This window comes from Siphateles boraxobius, unplaced genomic scaffold, assembly GCF_051911475.1.
Source record: "Siphateles boraxobius isolate OS27281-9 unplaced genomic scaffold, OSU_SipBor_1 12, whole genome shotgun sequence".
Taxonomy (NCBI): Eukaryota; Metazoa; Chordata; class Actinopteri; order Cypriniformes; family Leuciscidae; genus Siphateles; species Siphateles boraxobius.
This window is the reverse complement of record NW_027508722.1, coordinates 1,435,654-1,458,588: the sequence shown is the minus strand read 5'-3', so window position 1 is coordinate 1,458,588 and position 22,935 is coordinate 1,435,654. Positions and strand designations below refer to the sequence as shown.

Genomic DNA, 22,935 nt, shown 5'->3' with positions numbered 1-22,935 from the left:
TTCAGCCCCTCCCGAGAGATTGGCGACTCCATCCCCAGTCGGTTCAGCTGATTTGGGACTAGATCGGGGACGCACCGATAGATCTGTTTGCCTCTCACGACTCGACCCATTGCGCCCTGTATTATTCCCTGACCGAGGGCACGCTCGGCACGGATGCACTGGCGCACAGCTGGCCGTGGGGCCGCAAATATGCGTTTCCCCCAGTGAGCCTTCTTGCGCAGACCCTGCCTTCTTGCGCAAGGTCAGGGAGGACGAGAAGCAGGTATTTCTGGTCGCGCCGTACTGGCCCACCCAGACCTGGTTCTCCGAACTCGTACTCCTCGCGACAGTACCTCCTTGGCCGATTCCCCTGAAGAAGGACCTACTTTCTCAGGGACGGGTCCCTGTGGCACCCTCGTCCTGATCTCTGGAACCTCCACGTGTGGCTCCTGGACGGGACAAGGCAGGATTGAGTACCCTACCACCAGCGGTGGTGGCTACCATAACTTCCGCTAGAGCGTCGTCCACGAGACACATCTATGCGTTGAAGTGGAACCTCTTCGTCAACTGGTGCTCTTCTCACCTAGAAGATCCCCGGAGATGTCCGATATGTGCCCAAGGTTCCTACCACTCCCTTCCGGGACCAGGTGGTGAACCTGAAAGCGCTGCTCCTGGAGGAGGCAGACCCAGCCTTGGCACTGCTCTGTCCAGTACGCTCTCTCCGCGCCTATGTAGACAGGACGCAGTGTTTCAGGACCTCAGACCAGCTCTTTGTCTGTTATGGTGGGAAGCTGAAGGGAAAGGCTCTCTCCAAGCAAAGGTTGTCTCACTGGATAGTGGACGCCATTGCTTTGGCATTCCAGCAGCAAGGTCGACCGTGCCCTCTTGGCGTGACTGCACCCGGAGTGTGGCGTCCTCTTGGGCTCTAGCGCATGGCGCCTCGCTAACAGACATCTGCAGAGCTGCAGGCTGGGCGACACCGAACAAATTCGCCAGATTCTACAATCTCCGAGTGGAGCCAGTGTCCTCTCATGTACTCGCTTCAACCAGCTAGTACTGGACCCCTCAGGTGTCTTCGCTTGCTCGCCATTCCACTCCATGGACTGGATACGTGCGATATCTCCTCAGGTGAGTTTATCCGAAAGCCCTGAGTTCCTCCAGCACTCCTGACGTCGGCGCCAGTGTCTATTGCCTGTGCGTCGGCTAGGTGCCTCCCGTGTGCATGGTCCTCGGGCAACCCCCACATGTGTATTTCCACTGTAAGCCTCTCTGAGCATGTGTCTTTCCCTTGGCAAGCCACCTTGCCACCCCTGGGGTTGAAATATTCCACCTGAGACTGGACACCCCAGTATTCTCCATATGCATCCCTCCGAGTCATATGTGTATTCTCTAAGCCTTCTGACTTAATGACAAGCAATTCTGACTTTATAACACACAATTCTGACTTTATATCACACTATTTTGAGATAAAGATTCAGAATTGCTAGATGTAAACTCGCAATTGTGAGAAAAAAAGTCAGAATTGCGAGTTAAAAAGTCAGAATTACCTTTATTTTAAGCAGAACTAATTCTCAGCACGTTTATTAAATCAGTTTCCCCTTTCTGACCTTTCAGGGTCCCCGTACCGAGATAAGATCACCATCGCAATCCTGCAGCTTCAGGAAGAAGGGAAGCTGCACATGATGAAAGAGAAGTGGTGGCGAGGAAACGGCTGTCCTGAGGAGGAGAACAAAGAGGCCAGTGCGCTGGGTGTCCAGAACATCGGGGGCATTTTCATAGTGTTGGCTGCGGGACTCGTCCTCTCTGTGTTTGTGGCAGTTGGGGAGTTTCTCTATAAGTCCAAACAAAACGCTCAGCTGGAAAAGGTAAAGCAACACTTTCACAATTCTGGACATCAATGAACATTTGTAATCTGTTTGGATATACTTAAAAGAGTCTAGGGTTATTATGCACACCCCTTTAGAGATAACAAATCACATATAATCACGAGAAATGGGTTTTGCAATTTTGTGTTTCATCAGCGAGGGTATTGTTGGTAATATAAGGCAGCCAGTCAGATGAGTCCAACTGATGCCTCTGAGTATGAATGTGTCTGTTACAGATCAATACAAACGATATTAATTCTGTCTAAAATGAGCTTTAATGTTGTGGTATTGAGAGCAAAGCGTGAGGTATATTTCACTGGTAATATTTTACAGACAGAGCCTGTTTCTGGAGAGCAAACAGTCCTTCTTGATGTAAGTCTCTGAAGACAGAAGGGTTTGGGCTTTACTTGTCATCTCACCTCAACAGATGTGTTGTTCTTTCCCTTATCCACTTCACTCGAATACTTGATCTACTGAAACAGTAAATGCTTGAAGTTTACAGTCCATAATGAGGTAGAAAAATAACTGCTTGGAAATGAATGAACTCCAGTTCTCTCACTATTTGTCCTTCTTCCATCACAAATATGATGTTTAAGTACATAGTGACTCTTACATAATTTATTGACAATTTAAACTCTACACATGAGCTCTGATTTCACTCACTAGATCTTGGAAAGGCAACATTGGTCCTAGAGGGCCGCTGTCCTGCAGAGTTTAGTTCCAACCAGAGCCGGTCCGAGCCTTTTGGGGGCCCTAAGCAGAATTTGATTTGGGGGCCCCCTCTCACTACTCGAAGTCATCTGTGCTTGACGATTATTGACACAAATGTCACGCAATAATGATACATTATAAATGAATACAGTGAGGTTATATATTAATACAAAATAAATACCTAATAAAAAATAGATGCCTACTTAAATAAAAAAGTTGTAACTTTTACTTTACTCTTTTACTAACTCTTTGAAACTTCTTAAAACAAACTGTCTCAAATTATTTGCTAAAATAATGACAAAACTGAGAAATCAGAAACATAATAAGAGCAAGGGTTCAACAATGACAATTACTGTTGAAAACTGTAAAAATATTATTATTTCTCAACTGTCTCAATACAGTGTAACTGTCCTCAAAATCTTTTTTATTATTATTATTATTGTATACTATAATACCGGTAATGATGTACTGGCCCTCCTTGTATGTGTGTATGCAATCTATTTTTCCCCTCTGGGCTTGCCGTAGATAGGAAGGGGTTGTGCGCACTTGGTACTGGAGTGTCGCGGGTTTTTGGAGTTAGTGATCTGATGTGTGGTATAATAAAGTGGAGAAGAGTTCAAACTGCTATGTTTATTATTTATTCAAACTGCTACCCTTACACCTAGAAGGTTAAGTTCTCCTGCGGCTATTTTCTCCAACTTAAACCGGTACTGTGACTATGCGCAGTTGCGCACGAGTTGTCTATGCACTCGTGATGTGTCTAGATTATGTGCATGACTTAAACGCTGGCAGACACAGCAGCAGTTGTTGGCAGGTATATTGATCATGAAATCAGAATTTTCTTGTCTTGAATTATTCATTCATTCATATTCATTCATTCATTTATGTCACTTGTTTAAGTCATCTAAAACAAATAAATACATTTTAAACTCGATTGGGCAGCCGCTTAGGGTGTACTCACACTAGCCAGTTTGAACCGTGCCCGAGTGCGTTTGACCACCAAAGCGCAGTTCGTTTGACTAGTGTGAGTGCTCCGAACCGTGCCCGGGTGCGGCTCGATTACCCGGCCCTGGCCCGCTTGGAAGAGGTGGGCCAGAGCACGGTTCAGTTGGACTCGGGCGCGGTTCGCATACAGTGTGAGCGCTGACCGTGCTGGAGCACGGAACAGGACGCGTGATGCACGGGAGCTGTAGTCCGTAATCAAAGCTGCAAAGTCCTTGCTGCACTTCAGCTGGTACCTTGCAAACCTCCTCATACGAGCAGCACGATTACGTGAAAATTTTCACGCCACTAAGGCGACACATCTGTTTAACAACAGGCTGTGAGAGGGCTTTGGATCACCGTGGACCAAACGACACAAAATTATCCAAAAAGAAAACAGAGCGATGGACTCCATTGTGTTCAGAGAGCGCCGCTCTTCTTGTTTATCCCGAAACCGTCGCACAATAATGACGTAAGCGTGCTCCGGCACGAATGCTGAAACCCTATTTGAGTGCAGGCCATAGGGGGAGTGGGGAGGGGGGACAATCGTACTCGGGCCCGGTTCATGGCAACCGTGCCTAGTGTGAGTACACCCTTAGTTTGCTTATGCCTTGGGCCAGCCCTGGTTCCAACTCTAATCAAACACACTTGAACCAGCTGATCAATGTCTTCAGGATTACTAAGGCTACAGGCAGGTGAGGTTTTTTTTGGAGCTAAACTCTGCAGGACAGCGGCACTCCAGGACCAACGCTGCCTATTATATAGGTTTGCTTGATAGTACATATTTCTTATATTTAATTATTGGTTAGTAATGATTTTATGTCATTTTAATGTTCTATTATTATTAACTTCACAGGAAATTACATTTGATGATGTAGTTACTTTGTCATCCATGCGGTCTGATCTTTTTCTTTATTCATTTATGTCACTTGTTTAAGTAATCTAAAACAAATAAATAAATTTTAAACTCGATTTGGGGGCCCAACTTTGTCAAACAATTGAGTCTTCAGTAAAATAACCAAATGCCACTTGAGTGGACGAAAACAAGCATCTAGTTCCCTTTGCATTAGCACTGTCCTGTGTCTTTAACTACTATGCACTAAATTAAGGTGTAAGGGAAAGGTCAACAGTGTATTTATAGAAATTATTACAGCTGTAATTACATGCAGGTATTTTTCAAAAATATAAGTACAATGTAAAATCTTGTATGTCGGGAGTAAGTGCATTGTATCAAATGATTAATTTAAATGTTAGTACACAGTAGTTAAAGACACCTAATATAAAGTGAGACCGAATTGTATTAATCAATTATAATATATTTGTCATAATTTCTCCACTTTCTCCACCAAGCCTTAATTTTTTTCATGTGACTGAAAGAAGCATTTAATTGTCAATGTTTATTTTTACAATAGTGTTTTGCAGTCAATAAATTAGTTAGAATAGTCGCTATTCTGTAATCACCAGCGAAATAGGAAACACAGGCTCATTGGAAAAAAGTCCATCAACCTACATTTTTGCAAAAAACTCCAAACACGTACCAATACATACAAATTTCAGCTGTATCCAGCTGAATGAACACTACTGACAGTAAAACACCAACCTTTTATTCCTTTTCACACATAAAATAATTACAGGGCAGAATATCGGTTAATGAAGACTTATTTTGGTGTGGTTCCTTGCACAATACTGTGTTATGACCTGAAAGCTCTTTAGACTCTGACCTCAGATAAAGGTGCCATAGTGCATGATTTGTAAACTAATACATTTTGAAGTTTCCATCCCATAATAAGCTCCATATTTCTGATGAAGTAAACTGTAGTAAGCTCACCTGTTACAGCAGTGCACTTGTGATGTGAAGCACGAGTCATGATAAAAGAGCTCAAGCCCTTAGCGTAACGCATCTGAAGTATGAATGAAACTAATCCAATCCTGATTGGTGTTGCGTCATGACATAACATGTGAAGGCATACACGGAAGCTACAAAGGGACATAACAGAGTTAGCTTTTTGCCCTTCAGCAAGCGCTCTTTGTCAAACTGTCTGTCCTATTTGGTGTTGTTTGTCCCATAAGAATTGTCCTAAATAAAGGTTTGCATTGCAATATAGAATCTATAGTGGCTAGGATCTCGGTTTTGCCGAGGCAGCGTGTTGATTAAGGGTCTACTCTGCAATAAAGATTCTGTGACTTGATCTCGCGTTGTCGAGGCAGCGCGTATATTAAAGGTCTGCATTGCAATACAGAATCTATAGTGGCTCGGATCTCGCATTTGCCGAGGCAGCGTGTTGATTACGGGTCTACTCTGCAATAAAGATTCTGTGACTTGATCTTGCGTTGTCGAGGCAGCGCGTAGATTAAAGGTCGTACATTGCAATACAGAATCAGTGGCTCGGATCTCACGTTTGCCGAGGCAGCGCGTAGATTACGGGTTTACTTTGCAACAAAGATTCTGTGTGTGTGCGAGGCATGAACAGTCAGCTCCTGAGGGTGCTGGCTGTGTTTATTGAGAAATATCTCGACACGCACAGCCGTGCGTTTTCGGGTGTTTCAGCCTCGCGCCCGTTAATTTTCTTCTTGAGAGATGAAAACCAAATATATTGTGAACGACTTGGATCTCGCGTTTGCCGTGACAGCACGTAGAGTACGGGTCTGCAATGAAAGGGACACACGCAATCTGTGAAATAATTCTGTTTGGGTGCGAGGCATTCACAGTCAGCTCCTGAGGGTGCTGGCAACTGTTCATTGAGAAATATCTCAACACGTATATCCGTGCACTGTGGCTGTTTCAGCCACGCACCTGTTGACTTTCTTCTTGAGGGATGAAAGCCAAATATATTGTAACGACTCCAATCTCGCGTTTGCCGAGGCAGCTTGTAGATTACGAGATCTTATAACACAAAACAGTATTGTCTGGTAATTATGGCTGCATTTCATTTTAAGAAATTAAAATGATGAAATATTATCTAACTTTAAGGAAGTTAGATATTTTAATGCTGCCTACCATTCAGACCATGTTTCACTCATAGTGTTTATGGCTGCATTTAATTCTGAGGAATTAAAATGATGAGCAGCGAACGCACGCTGCTCTATCTGCCCCACAGGCTTGAGGCCATGCAGCGTTCCTTCTGCACATCAAAAATAGTTTTTCGATTTTTCCCTGCCGGTCCTCCGCTTCAGGGTATCGAAAACGAGACAAAAATAGTAGGGCTATCCCCCCCGTGGAAGGACGAGCGAGAATCGCTACTCCACGGAGCCCTCAGGAAATCGATGTTTGTATCCAGCGTCAAGTGCGCTTCGGGACACATCGGTTTTCAGCGAATGCGCGCCACAGTGTCCGCCCCGGCCTAGCTCTCTCCCCTCGCACATTTACCAAATGTATGGATGCAGCTCTAGCACCGCTGAGGCTCCAGGACATCGGGGTGCACAATTATATCGACGACTGGCTAATTCTGGCCCAGTCACAAGAGCTGGTGGTTTGGCATTGAGATGTCGTCCTCGCCCACGTCCAATGCCTGGGGTTGAGACTCAACACGAAAAAGAGCGTGTTGAAACCAGCCCAGAGAACCACGTTCCTGGGACTGGTGTGGGACTCGTGACGATGCGGGCACGATTGTCTCCTGCACGAATCGACTCCATTCTGGCCACAGTGTCCAGGATAAAGCTAGGCCAAGCCATCACTGTGAAACATTTTCAGAGAGCGTTAGGGCTCATGGCGGCAGCGTCCAACATTATTCCATTCGGCCTGCTGCACAAGAGGGCCCTCCAGTGGTGGTTGAAAACCAAGGGGTTCTCCTCGAGGGGGAACCCATTCCGCATGATCAGGGTAACACGCAGATGCCTTCGTTCCCCATCTATGTGGAAAAAAGCTTGGTTTCTGTCCCAAGGTCCAGTATTGGGAGCGTCATGTCGTCGGAAAAACGTTTCGACAGACGCCTCCCTCACGGGCTGGGGCGCGGCCATGGACGGCCGCTTTAAGTCAGGCCTATGGCAGGACCATCATTCCTCCTGGCACATAAACTGCCTGGAGATGTTGGCGGTGTGCCGAGCTCTGAGGAGCTTCCTGCCGGACCTCAAAGGTCATCATGTCCTTGTGAGGTCAGACAATATGTCGGTAGTGGCCTATATAAACCATCAGGGGGGTCTGAGGTCTCGCCCTCTATGCAGACTGGCGCATCAGATCCTCCTGTGGTTCCAGGGGAAACTGTTATCTCCAAGAGCAACATACATCCCAGGGAGTCAAAATCAGGGAGCAGACATCCTGTTGAGACAGGGGTTGAGGCCCGGGGAATGGATATCTCAGAGGTTCGGCCCAGTGGAAGTGGACCTAATCGCGTCTAGAGAGACGACCCACTGTCCACTGTGGTTCTCCTCGCTAGGGTTGGATGCCATGGTGCAGACGTGGCCGAGGCTGCGTCTGTATGCATTTTCCCCGATCGGTCTGCTCCCGGGAGATCTAGCGAGGGTCCGTCGCGACGGGATCAATCTACTGCTGGTAGCCGCGTTGTGGCCGGCCCGAGTATGGTTCTCAGACATTATATTGCTCCTAGATGGCCCTCCGTGGGAGATTCCCCTCAGGAGGGACCTGCTGACACAGGCAGAGGGCTCAATATTTCACCCTCGGCCCGAGTTATGGAAACTGTGTGTCTGGCCCCTGAGGGGGCACAGTACCTAGAGGCTGGCCTATCAGCTGGAGTAGTGGAGACCATACTCAGCTCTAGAGCTCCCTCCACGAGGGATTGTACGGCTTAAAATGGAATGTCTTTACCACTTGGTGTAGAGAGCGTGAGGTGGATCCAGTTAACTGCCCAGTGGCTTCAGTTCTGGAGTTCCTCCAAGATCGCTTTTCAGCTTGTCTTACCCCGTCCACACTCAAGGTGTAGATGGCTGCCATTACGGCTTTCCACACTCCTCTGGGTGTTGGGCCTCTGGGGAGACAGCAGTTGGTCGCACGTTTCCTCCGTGGGGCTTGGAGGATGAGGCCTGCAGCTCGTACCAGGGTTCCCACATGGGACCTGGCAGTGGTTCTCGAAGGTTTGACTGAGGCCCCCTTCGAACCACTGGAGTCGGCTGAGGCCAAGAACCTTTCCCTAAAGGAGGTTTTTCTGTTGTTCATTACTTCTCTGAGGAGGGTAGGAGATCTCCAGGCGCTCTCTACATGGGGGCCTGGAGTTTGCTCCAGGCGACATTAACCCTCTAACGTCGACTATTGCGCGGGCGCGATAGTCTCGCTTTTTTTCTTATCAGTGTAAAAGAAACTCAAAATACTCTGTTGATTTTGATCTTACATATTAAGTGTTGTACATCATTAGATCCTGATAAGTGTCTATTTTTTTGTGGATACTAACAATAAAAACATAGTCTTGTGCTTTTCGCCAAATAAAGAAAAACAAACATGATGTGCGTTCTGCCTTCTCTCTGTCAGTTAAGTCCATTCTGAAACGCGTCCGGAAATTAACTGCAATTCCGCGAATACTTGTCATACAGGCACGAGTGTTTTTCCATAATGAAGCTTGAACTCTCTTCTTTTAAATTAATTAATTTATATTAAAAAACAATTATTCTCAGTTTATGTAATCTGTATGAAAAGAGAGAGATGTCAGTCTTTTTCTTTCCAGCTCATTATACCTGATTACACGTTAACGTGCCACGCCCACGGAGAGTGCGCGGTATTCAAACGCAAATGATCTAAGGCAAGCCATTCAAACATACCAACGCCCACCAGCTGGATTATAAAACAGATCAAGTTTAGTAAGTATCTTACTACAGCTGTGTACACAGCGTATCCCTACGCTGTGAGCAATAATACTATCTAATAACCCTGGAAATTGTACCAGAAGTGCTGGTAGTTTCATTTCGAGGAGCAACGGATCCAGCTGATGTAGTAAGTCATTTATTCTTAAGTGCTTTGTTCTAATCGCGTTATTGAATAGTGTCTGACTGTAAACCGCAAAAAGACTGTTTAAATATGAATTACGTGTCTGTGTGTAGGCTAAATGATGAATGAACGGCACAGGCCGTTGTTGTTTACTACAGTTATACAGCGCGTGTCTGTTCATTCACTCTCGCACCTACATTAGTAAACACTATGTTTACATGAACACATCCAAACTATATTGCTATAGCCTACTAAGATGAGTAAAAATAGACTGAAATATGTTGACATAAAATGTCTGTATAAGCAACAAACTGCAAATTCACATGTATATGCTAACATATCATACACTATGTTACAGACTAAATATGAATGTTTAGACAAGATTTTGTGATTAGTTTTGGATAGATTATAAAGTTTTGACTGTAAAAAAAGACTACTGCCACAATAAATAGGTACGCTTTTGTTCACCAATTTCTGCTCATAGTTAAATATACTATAGTATGATGTTTTGTCAAAAATAAAGTAGGTATATTGAATTATCAACTAAGATGTTATTATAGTGTTTGTTCCAATATTCAAACGAATGAATCCTTACCTTTTTTAATACGTATGATTAAATGTATACTTTTTACTAAGAAATGCACTTGAAATATTGTTAAAATTAAAATTGTTGTTGTAATTGTAACCTATTTGTAATTGGTTACAATTTCTAATTGTAAAATATGTATATATAGATAATTTCTTTTGTCCTTGCATTCTTTGGGATCCTGTGACACACCTGTGTGAAAGGGCTAATTATTATGCAGCTCATTATGTATGTGGCACATTATCCGGCCTTTGTCTTCTCAGGTGTGAACATGCCTCCACGCATATTGCCTTTCCAAACAAAAGGTGTCTTATAACATTTAAATCAATGTATTGTTTTGTGTAAATGATTAGGCATGATGATTTTCAGATCATTTTGAAGCAAAAATTCTAGGCAACAACACTCATTAGTCAAAAGTCTTGTGGACACATATTTAGTATGTGTTTTGTGGCTTTATTTCAGACACTTTAAGTTTTAGTTTTTTCAATAACCACACATAAATATTATTCTCTAAAAAATACAAACATGTACATACATGTTGCTCACATATTACGGTAGCCCCGTTTGTGCTATATAGAGTGAATTTACACCTTTGCCATTAACATGTTTATAAATAACTGAAAAAAGCACAAATGTAAGAGCATGTCAGAACACCTCAAGGACCCCAAAAACCCCTTAGACCTCAGAGTGTTAAAGCCATCTTACATCCCAGGCTGGGCTATTTGCCTAAGGTGACATCTAATGTGGCACGGCCTACGGTTCTTCAGGCTTTTCATCCTCCATCTCAGGTGACGGCGGATGAGGAGAGACTTCATCTGCTCTGCCCTGTCAGAGCTCTTAAATTATATATTCAGAGGTCCTCTTCATGGCGGAAGTCAGACCAGTTGCTGGTGTGTTTCGAGTCACCCAAGAAGGAGCTTCCCGCTTCCAAGCAGACCATCAGCAACTGGATTATCCAAGCTATTTCTATGGCCTACCAGGTGCGCAATTTGCCTTCACCTTTGGCCGTGAGGGCTCATTCAACCAGAGGCATGGCATCCTCTAGAGCCCTCCTCTTGAGGGCCCCGATCCAGGAGGTCTGCGATGCAGCAGGATGGGCCACCCCTCATACCTTTATTAGGTTTTACAGTCTGGACATCGCGTCTACGCCTGGCACTCTCGTCCTAAGTGTGCCTGTGAGCAGCTTCACACTAGGACAGGCAGGGCACATTGTGGCATAGTGGGTACTCGTTCCCCCAAAGTGTCATTCGACACAGTTCGATTTCCCTCGAAAGGGAACAAGAACTGCGTCCCTTCACCAGCCCTTCCCCTGCCTGGGAGCAACTTGCTTCATTGCAGAAGCTATCTCTGTTATGTGCCGGCGTCCCTTTGTAGCTTCCGTGTATGCTGTCACGTTACGTCATGACGCAACACCAATCAGGATTGGATTAGTTTCATTCATACTTCAGATGCGTTACAATAAGGGCGCGTTTTGCAGAAATGTGACCACAGGCACAAAATGCTGGGTTGTTTCAACCCATGTTTGAGTCAGATTTGTACAAACCCAAACGTTGGGCTCAAAATTTAATTTAAAATTGTAAACCAATGGTTGGGTTTGTCCACATTTGACCAAAACATGGGTTTAAACAACCCAACATCTCATCCTATTGCATATCATAATTACTTTAGTATGGAAGCCAGTAACGGGCAAAAATATTCATAATTTGCGAATACCAAAATAAAATGCACCTGCCACACTGTGTTCTCATTGCACATGCCGAGCAAACTGCACAGTGGACACCGAGATGGTCTAAGTTTGGTTATTTTTTAAAGAGGTCTTTGTTTGAAGCATTCAAAATTTGCACCCTAATCATGGATAACCTAGTACTGTCTTAAGCTGTTTTTATTCAACTACAATGACAGAATCAACCTGCCAGCTTCAGTATTGAGTCCCAAAAAGCACAGCTCCGTTTATTCACTCTCAGTGGAAGAAGTGTCTTTTATACTCATCTCGGATTCATTGTATCAATCTCATAAGTGCTTTTGTTTGTTTGCTGTAAGCCATCGTATCGACATTCACAAATATTCTGTCAATGCGTTACTTTGCTGCCTGATCCTTGTTTAATGATTACATTGACCTGATAAGCCAAATGGCCAAGTAAGTCTGTGGGGACATAGAAAAAGAAAAAGACATATGGTTCAGGAAATGTCTAACAATTTGAATATGTTATATGTTGTGTAAATCAGTGGTTCTCAACTGGTTTGGCCATGGGCCCCACATTTTCCCATGGTAATTAAGCCGCGACACAAATTTCTAGGAATTTTATTGGTAGCACTTTATTTTACAGTACTTTCCCCATGTACATATTATGTATTTATTATAGCTATTACAATAGCTATGTAATAACTAGGTACACACCCTGAACCTACCCCTAAACCTAACCTTAACCTTATATTAACCAGTCCTTTCTTAGGTAAGTACACTGTAAGTACATGTAAGTGCATGTACTGTAAAATAAAGTGTAACCATTTTATTTATCAAAAATGATTGACACTCAAACAAGTTCTACTTTACTTAACATACACATAATTTGTAAGAAAATCACACAGATAAATAAACAGTATAAGGTAAGGTTCTTAAATAGCAGTCCCAAACTAGTTTTTGTCTGTATGAGCTAGCAGTCATTTAGAATTTCATTTTTGTTGTTGTCGTTGTTTCTTTAAGTACACACTCCGCGACACACTCAAAATGGTCTTGCGACACTGGTGTAAATAATGTTCGTAATAAGAGTTATTACACGTTAGAAAATGTATTTTGTTTATTTTGAGGGTCCCTTGGCTGCGAGTCTGGGTTCAAAGGTCCCTGAATCTGTAAAGGTTGAAAACAGCTTTTAGACTGATCATTGGCCCAAATGTATGTATTACAACACATGGTACACTTTACAATAAGGTTCCATTTGTTAATATTAGTTAACTACATTAGTTCATCTTTGTTGGTGTTAATTTCAATATTTAATCATATGTCGTTAACATAAAAAAAATATTATTATTTAATGGACCTGAGCTAACATGAACAATGAACAGTTGCATTTTCCACAATTTAATGTTAACATAAATACTACAACAATGTCTTATGTAGCTATTGCTCATTGTTAGCTTGTTAGTTAATCCATTAACCAGCATTAACTAAAACAACCTTATTGTAAAGTGTGTTAACAATTTAGAATTTATTAAGCATGTTGTGTCAAACAGAGTGTATGAAAACACAAGATTGATTATTGATTTTGTCAGTGTTATAGCAATGCTATAGAATGCAAACACACGCTTGAAGCATGTAAATCAGGTATCATATCTTGCAAGTGAAAAATGATAGAGGCAATTAAAGTTTTTTTGTAGAAGACTTGAGCTGCTGTCTTTTGTTCCATTTTTTCTTCTTCTATACTCTTCTCCAGAAGAAAGAAACATCACATGGAGTTGCTTCTTTCTCCTCAGCAGCACATTCCCCCACAAATTTGCATTTTATAATTGCCTCTATTTTGTAAGATTAGGAAAGAGCCAACAGTCCGACCAAAAATCGTATAGCTTTAGATAAAAATGTATAAATGGTTCTAACATAATGTGATGTAGATTTCCTGCGTTTTTTCCCTCCACCAGCGGAACTCAAAAACAGATTTATTTACGTCTAGATAAAATAATTTACATTGTTAATAAAAGTTCACAGGTTCAACATCAGAATGGTATATTGTTTTAGTAAATATGACAAGTATTGCATGAAAACGACAAAATATTTTGTAGAATTGCCCATGGCTTATTTATGGAGTTTATGAATATTTGTTCAATGCATCTTTATTTTGATAGTGTATGCTCAAATATAGATCACATACACATACACATACACATACACATACACATATATATACATATACACATACACATACACATACATATACACATACACATACACATACATATACACATACACATACATATACATATACACATACACATACATATACATATACACATACATATACATATACACATACACATACACATACATATACATATACACATACACATACACATACACATACATATACACATACACATACACATACATATAGACATACACATACACATACACATACATATACATATACACATACACATACATATATACATACACAATCACATACATATACACATACACAAACACATACATATACATATACACATACATATACATATATAAATACACAATCACATACATATACACATACACATACACAAAGACACAAATAAATTAATGTTTAAATAAAAAGATTACTCTAATGTTTCTGCTTTTCGTTTTCCTTTTTTTGCACATTTTATTTCATTTAATTTTCCTCCACCTCTGATTTCTGCTGCTGAATTTCAGTTTAATGTAGTTTGAACTGCTTAAAATCTGTTAACACTTTATTTTAATGCTCCCCAACAGATATTCTGCTGACTGTACTTATTAATTTGTCTTTGACTTATTCACAACTTTCTGACCATGTTGTTGGATCCAAAGTAAAATTTTACTGTTTAAAGGTTGTTCTTTCATAGCCTTCAAACTTATTTTTAATTGAAGTATCAAATATATATATATATAATTATATCTGATTTATCTTAAAATTCCTGAGAATACATTCAACTATTTTCATTTTTTGTATTCCTGTGGTATACTATTAGACTTCATAGACTCCCCATAGACTTCCATTAGTGCAAATGAGAGAAGAGTCAATATTATTTCCTGTGGTAAAATCAACAACATGATGCTGTACACAGAGCATAACTCATGTTTAACCCAGAATCTCGTATGTGTGGCTGAATTTTAAACATCAAAGTTTGTTAGTTGCTAATGTTCTGTTGTTGGCTATTGTGGAGGATGTCGATATGAAGAAAGCAGATCATTGGGTAAGAACACTGATTGAAAGCACTATTTCATATCTTCACGTCACTCACAAACGCTGTAAATGAAGTCAGATCGTTCACAAAAGCACAAAGTGTAGTGAGCAGCAAGAGGAAATTATTCATAGCACAAACTGCACTTTTACTTTTTCGTGTATTAGTGTTTATTCTATACTTATTGTTGCTCTTATTCATTTCCAAACAAATCTGAATAAGTCATAAGGCTCTATAAAGGGTGAGAGTGTTGAATAATGTGAAGGTTAATAATTTACCAAGCTTAATTGCAGGAGGACAATCACACATTTGCTTGCTTCACCGCTATACAGCTGAAAACACCACCATTTGTTTCTTGTTTGGAGAGGTGTGTGTGTGTCTGTGTGGCACGTGTGTTTAATTAGCCATACGACCATACAGGACTTGAATCTGAAGGAAAATAATATGCATCAATAAATCATGCAGCACCCTGACAGGAGGGGGAAATCTGCCACGGAGAAATGGCTTTTGTTATGTTGTGCATCCGCACGGACACCAGCACAATCATCCCATCCCGTCTCCATTTCCACCTTTCACCCCTGCTATCCATCACCCCACCGACCCCACTGTCCTCCACCTCTCCGGGATGTGTGTTTGTGTGTTAGACGTGAAGGAACATCCAGTCATCTGTGTTCTTCTGTGTGCGCAGAGATCCTTCTGCAGTGCCATGGTGGACGAGCTGCGGGTTTCCCTCAAGTGCCAGCGCCGGCTCAAACACAAGCCTCAGCCACCCGTCATGGTCAAAACTGATGAAGTCATCAACATGCACACCTTTAATGACCGGAGACTGCCAGGCAAAGAGACCATGGCTTAAAACGAACACCAGCTGGCTCTTTCCTGAGCCTGGAGACGGGGAGAAATCTGGGGCGGGGAGGAAGTCGGTTTTCTATAAAGGATCTTAAATGTCATTTCAAACAATTAGTTATTGAAAACAACAGCAGAAACTGAAACATATTTCCTGTGGAAATAACTTGAATCTGGGCAAAATTTGAGTTCCCTCGTGGCTCCAGATCACCACCAGAGCAAAGACTTTTAGCAGGAAATACACACAGCTAGAGGAGTGTGATGGAGGGAGGTTTGTCTGCTCATTGTGTTCATATTATTTTTGGTTTGATGATGCTCTTGGCTGTCCACAGAGATCAGTCGAGTCCTTTAAAAAAGAAGGAGGAGACGCGTCCTGATAAATACTGAAGATTTGAATACATACGGTACCTGTGCTACTTTTAGGAGCTACTCTGAAACGGTCCTCAGGACTGTTTCCTGAGCGCCACAGCAATATCACTGAAATCATTCAACAGGTTTCTCAGACACACACACACACAAGCAATGGAAGCAGGACAGAGCAACAGGCAATATACCACTCTCATTTGTTGGCATTTCCAGGCCCCCTGCGGAGCGTCACGACGACTAATGATGAATCTCACAAAAACACGCCAGGCCCAAAACACACTTCAACCTAAAGTCTAAACACACAAAAATATAGAATCTATTTTGAAAAATGCATTTTTTCAGGACCATTGGATAAACATATTAAGCATATTGCACAATTAAGCAATTTCTGTTCAGATTAGCATAGAAAAGTCAGTTTTTGTTCAGTATAAACCAACTTAAAATAGCAATCAGTAAACATTCTTAAAATAAGATACTTTTATTGGAGAAGCAAAATCGCATTAGAAAATAAGACGTAAATTATATCTGCAAAGTGAAACCCTATTGATTTTTCTTTTGTTGTTTTACACAAACCCCCTTTTTGTAATTTACATTATGCTGATTAGTGGTTCTCATTACAGAATAAATAATGCAAGTCAGCATTAAAGACAGTAAAATTAGTGATAACAAATAATAAAAAAATGAAAAATATATATATATATATATATATATATATATATATATATATATTGTAGTAGTGAGTTTTCTTTTTTGCATTGTAGTAAAAAAGAGGTAAATGTTTTAACTGTCATGACAATAATATCACAAAGAATAAATTAATGTAATGTCCCTAAAATAGGATTGATTTCATTTATGCTATGATACATGTTGGTATTGATTTTTTTTTTTTTTTTACTTGAGGTGTAATATCACCTGCTTATAAAATATTACATTTCATGAGCTTCACTTGAAAAACTCTCCAAAATTTGGATAAATTCCTCCAACAAATTGCGAAATATTTATTCAAACATGTATTGTTTGGTTTACGAATGTTTCTTTTCTCTCTCTCTCTCTTTCTCTCTCTCTCTCTCTCTCTCTCTCTCTCTCTCTCTCTCTATGATGGTCACAGCAACTATAAACACACCTAGCTGATATTAATATTTTGTCTTTATTCTTTTTTCGATAATCACACTTCAGTTTAATGTCACATGTTTGTACTTTGTGATTTCAGAAACAGAATCCTCATGTAAACTTGTGCAAGTGTAAGATTTCTATAAAAACAACAATAATAAGGTGTTTTGTACAATTAAAGATTATCAACATTTTGTAATAATTTTTATCAACACAAATCAATCATTGGCATCTCTCTCTTGATACGGGGGATGGCAGAGTTTCGGGTCGCGACGGGACGTTGCGCTTCCCCACGGATGAGCCCCATGTGACGGATCATTTCATCTGGCCTCCATGAGGACACGTTTGTGTCAGCGCTCGTGACACACACACACACACAGGATGGGGAAGTGTCTAGCATGCCTGGTAGTGTTGATGTGACACACACATTTTGGACAGATCCTATTTTTATCATGTAAAGGAAACATATTTAAAGAAAGATATTTTTACTTGAGATTAATAGAAATGACAAAACTGATTGAGAAGTGTGATATATACATATATAAAGAGAAGAGGACTGCTAATGTGCTTCATATTCAATGCCCCCGGTTTCTAATAGACTGCTAGTACTCAGTGCCAAGACGTTGTGTGTAAATGGTTTCAAATGGATACGATGTATTTAAAGATTTTTTCAGATACAAACTAATTTTGACCATATTGTAAAAACAAAATGAAGTGCACACAGTTTCCTGTCTTAAGTTGATGCACAAGTTTCAAGGAAGTAATAAAAAAGTTAGCACACTTGGGTTGTGGTGTCCTTTGTTTTCCATCTGTTTATTCAGGACAAACATCACTCGTTCCCACATAATCACCTCAAGGACATGATTTAGCTTCACTTACCGCAACACTGAAAAAACGTTCATTAAACCGAGGCTGTGATTGTCTTTTCTTCCCTGTTGTGATGTAGATCCAAGTGAAATGGCTCTGGAACAAGAACAAACACAGGACGGGTCTTGATTTTGATGATGCTGAAAATTCAGCTTTGATGACAGGGATACATTTACATTTATTCAATTAGCTGACGCTTTTATCCAAAGTGACTTACAATTGCTATATATGTCAGAGGTCGCACGCCTCTGGAGCAACTGGGATAAATTACATTTTACTATGTTCACATAGAAAACAGCTCATTTCAATTGTAATACTAATTTCACAGCATTACTCTTTTACTGGATTTTTTAACAAATAAATGTGAGGAGAAGATCAAGAAATGTGATATATTCCCAACATTTAGTAAGTAAATGGTAGTGTAAGTACACAAACTCAGTTTTGAAACACTGATTTTGAAACATGACAGTATGTACATCTATGCTCATTAAAACTGCTAATTGATAAATAGGATTTGACTTGATGAGAAGGATGCCAAGGGACAAAGCTTACTTGTGATAGATGTCTAGATTCTTCTGCTCTCGCATCAACTATGATAATTAGCCAATTAATTATATGTGGCATTAATGTTTGTTATCAGTTGCTGAGCTTTTCACTCGCCCCGCCGGAAGTGTGAAGATTAGCGGCCAGCTAAACCCACCTTGTGTGAAAACATCAATCTGATAATGGAAATGCTGAGAATGGGCAACAGGGCCACACACACACACACACACACACAGGCACACATGCACGCACACACACACACTCACACACACACACACACACACACACACACACACACACACACACACACACACACACACACACACGCTAAGACCACACACAGAGAGAAAAGAGAAAGACAAAGTGAAAGTGATAAAATGATGGTCTGCTGAAAGCTACACTAGTCTCATGGATCCAACAATTTTTTCCTGCACAAATGTATTTTCTGACATTGAAAAATTGAAAGTGCTTTAATGAGCTAGTTTTTCAGCATAGGGAAAATAGCCCACATTATATGTTAACACAAATAAAAACGAATTAGAGATTTGAATAATTGGTTCATAAATGCTTTGCACCATGTACAAAAAAAAGTTAACTATTTTTACAGAACCCCCACCCCCCCCCCAAAAAAAAGTCCACAGTTAACTTACAGTAAACACAGTGTTACTTAGCTGTATGTTGTGTTACCATTTGATACATATGTTAAAAACATTTTTGTAAGTAAAAATGAATTAACGTTTAATGGAGTGTATACAATGATAATATATAATGGATATATAATTTTACATGGCACTTAAAAAGGTAATTCATTTTTACTTACAACATTTTTTTTCATATGTGTTTATATATAAATGTAAAACTAAGACACAATTAAAACTGCATTTAATGTTTAAAAGTTAAATGTAATAATAATGTTTTACATTTAAATTGTATTATTCTAAAACATTTTCTAAAGCATATGAAAAATATTTTTAGTAAAACCACCACAGCATAACACCACTTTTAGAGAAAATAGGGATTTTTGCGAGAGGATGCAAAAGCATTGAAAAATATTTTTTCCTCCCATCCCATATTTTTTCCACCACCATGTCCCTTTAGGGGCTCCATAGATTACAACGTTTGATTTGAAGAGAAAGAAAGAAAGAAAGAAAGAAAGAAAGAAAGACATATATGCAAGACTGTCCACTTACATTTTTACATTAGAAAATGAATCACTCTTCCCATGAAGCATTTTGAACAACATAATCAAATCATGTCATCAAATCATCGATTCACACGTGACTGCATCATATCCAATACTTTACATGATGGTCGGTCACTTCTGAGCTCTTGTGGCACGACTTATATTTCCATGGTAACAGCGACATCTCTGATTGGACGGTCGCTCTTAGAGGTTATGGGTAGTGCAGTTCTTCACTGGAAATTCATCAATAAAACACAATAAAAAGCTATGAAATCATAGTAAGTGTTATCCTTAAAAATCTATTTCTCTATTTAGAAAAGAAATGGAAGATTTACCGCCAACTGTTGTGTTCATATCAATCCAAAGTGAGATACTGTGACAACCTCCCCGTGTAACAAGACCCATTCTCCTTATATTTCTTGTAACACATATAAATCCCTACAGCACAGAAGCATCATAGGTTAAGGTCACGGAGACAGAAAGTGACACAAATGTTGATTCTTTACTGAATCCCAAGACAGCATGTGCTACAGACATAATCCCAAATTACACTTGAGCTAGGACCTCCCAAACCCCACGGGGCGTGACAGATTACACTAAACCTGTCCCACACAAGCCTAATGGTGCATGACCAGATTACCTACAGCTGAGTGCCACTCCGGCTACAGCTCCAGAGAGACAACACAAACCCAACCAAACCAGGAGAAAAATCCTTCTAAATGACAAGAAATCCAAGTATGATTTCTGTAAAATTCCCCTTTTGCATTGGTCTTAAAACACCTGAGGATCGGATGCGAGACTTGAAAGGCGAGTGGGTGAGGATGCTTTGAAATTCAACTCTTAGGAAAAGTAAATATTCACAGAGAATATGACAGAGAGTCGTTGCTCTCTGTCAGTAGCAGGTGCAGGATATTACATTTCTTGGTTTCTAGATTGTTTAAAACCGTAGCTGTGTGCCCCAAAAATGATCATCCTTCCATGGCTTATAATGGGTTTGTGTCTGCTATCACTACTTGCATTTGCATTGCTTTGTTTTTTTGCTTCGGATATGAATGAAAATGAAGCCATGAAAAATACTGCTATTTTTCCGTCAGAATTAACCGAGACTTGCATCTTTTTTTTTTTTTTTTCTGGGTAAACTCATACTGTGTTTCTACTTCAAAAAATCAGCTCTGTGAGCATGTCCACACAATAAGAAAAAGATAAAATAGAGATTTCCTGAGTAAATTCATCTATCGTATGGGGGGCTTCATGCTCAGTGTTTCGCCTTTATTATTATAGGTTTCCAATGCAGTTTTCACTCTAAAAGCAGCACAGCTAGAAGATGTGGTCTTTTCCCATCTTAACCATTACCATAAAGAAGAACCCTTGTAAAACAAAGAAAAAAGTGTGCTTAGTTATATTAAATCTGCAAATATTAAAAATAAAATGATTTCATGTTTCATAACACACTTAAGTACACTTTTAATTATTGTTTAAGGGTGCTTTCACACCTGGATCGATTGGACACGTTGTTCTGAAATAAAGGGGCGTTTAGTTTAGTTTAGTTTCGTTTGTAGTGAGAACACAACCGACCCACGAACCGGAACAAATCAACTTTTGGCAAGGTGGTCTCGTACCTTTATGTAACGTTACTGATGTCAGAGTTTTTTCGCCTTTGCGCGGCACTGCTCGAAGGACCGTTCATAACCCCTCTCTTTCATTTTATAGCTGATCTTCTTGTACACTTCGGTGTTCTTGTGTGTAGTGTCCAACATCAGGGAAATGTGTTCTTCCGACCAAATAACTATGAGGCATTTCACCTCTTCGTAGCAAAACGGCCAACCCGCGATTCATTTTGTGTTAGGCTACTGTTGTCTTGGCGATGTCCCACAATGGAATGCCCGACCTGCACGCATGAGGTAGTGACGTAATGGCGTAAAGAAAGCCCTGGAAGGGTGCTCGATTTGGACCGCTTTACAACAGTGTGGTGTGAACAGAGTGACTATTAAATTGATTTGGAACAAAGTATTCTGTTTCGGATCTGTTCCGGAACAAAACAAATCGATCAAGGTGTGAAAGCACCCTAATAAATGTTTGTTGTGCATTAAATAAATACACCAAGGGGTGTATACACACTGTTTACACGACACCGGTTTCAACTAAAAACGTAACATTTTTTATGCGTTTTGGACGTTCATTTACACAACAACGGCGTTTTGGGGGCTCGAAAATGCAAACTGTGTAAACAACAAAAACACAAATCTGTGAAAACGATGATGTCATGCACATGGATATTACATGTTCCATCTATAGCGTTTCATTGCCATCTAATGGCCTGGCAGAAGAATACAGTGTTTTTAACCGTTTTCGCGGATCCGTGTGAATGGGTATCGTTTTGACAATGGTGTCGTCTGTACACGGAAAACTCAAAGGAAAAACATATCTGTTTTAAGCATATCGTAGTCATGTAAACATACCCTTATTTCAATGTGTTGACTATATTAATGCATACTTAAAGTACTTAAATATAATTTTGACTGTAGTGTGATTTGACATTACATGTTCCCTTTCGAGGGAACTCGGACTGCGTCGAATGACACTTTGGGCGAACGTCCCTCAGCGTAGCGCCTCTGAAGTATGAATGAAACTAAGCCAATCTCTGATTGGTGTTGCGTCATGACGTAATGTGTGACGGCATACAAGCGGAAGCTATAAAGGACGCCGGCACACATGAAATGTCAGCTTTCTGTTCTTCAGCAAAGCGCTCTCTGTTTGACTTGTCTGTCTTATTTGGTGTTGTCTGTCACAAAGCATTACAACTAATATATATATATATATATATATATATATATTAGTGCTGTCAAACGATTAAAATATTTAATCGCGATTAATCGCATTAATGTCATAGTTAACTCGCGATTAATCGCATTTAATCGCACATTTTTATCTATTCTAAATGTCTCTTGATTTCTTTTTGTCCCATTATTTTTTCTCATTTTAATGCTCTTATCAACATGGAAAAGTGGATCGGCTTGCTTTGTGCAAATGTTTTTTATTGAAAACAACATTGGCATATATTGTGTTCAATTTCACACTAAAACATTCTTACTTGGAGCAAATACTCTCTCACACAATGTAACAC

The 22,935-nt window shown here is 40.4% G+C and overlaps 1 protein-coding gene across 3 annotated transcripts in view; it reads left to right on the top strand.

Annotated features, from left to right (window-relative positions):
* grik2 (glutamate receptor, ionotropic, kainate 2) overlaps positions 1–16,796 on the top strand; it is a 285,837-nt gene extending 269,041 nt beyond the window's left edge. For 2 of the 3 annotated variants that reach the window (XM_077206044.1, XM_077206033.1), the window contains 2 exons: positions 1,594–1,844; positions 15,588–16,796. In XM_077206044.1, the coding sequence (XP_077062159.1) occupies positions 1,594–1,844; positions 15,588–15,752 (416 nt within the window). In that variant the 3' untranslated portion in view covers positions 15,753–16,796. Of the gene's footprint in view, positions 1–1,593; positions 1,845–2,177; positions 4,509–15,587 lie in introns of those variants that run through there. The other variant, XM_077206055.1, reaches the window with a different exon arrangement.
* Positions 16,797–22,935: the final 6,139 nt, after the last annotated feature.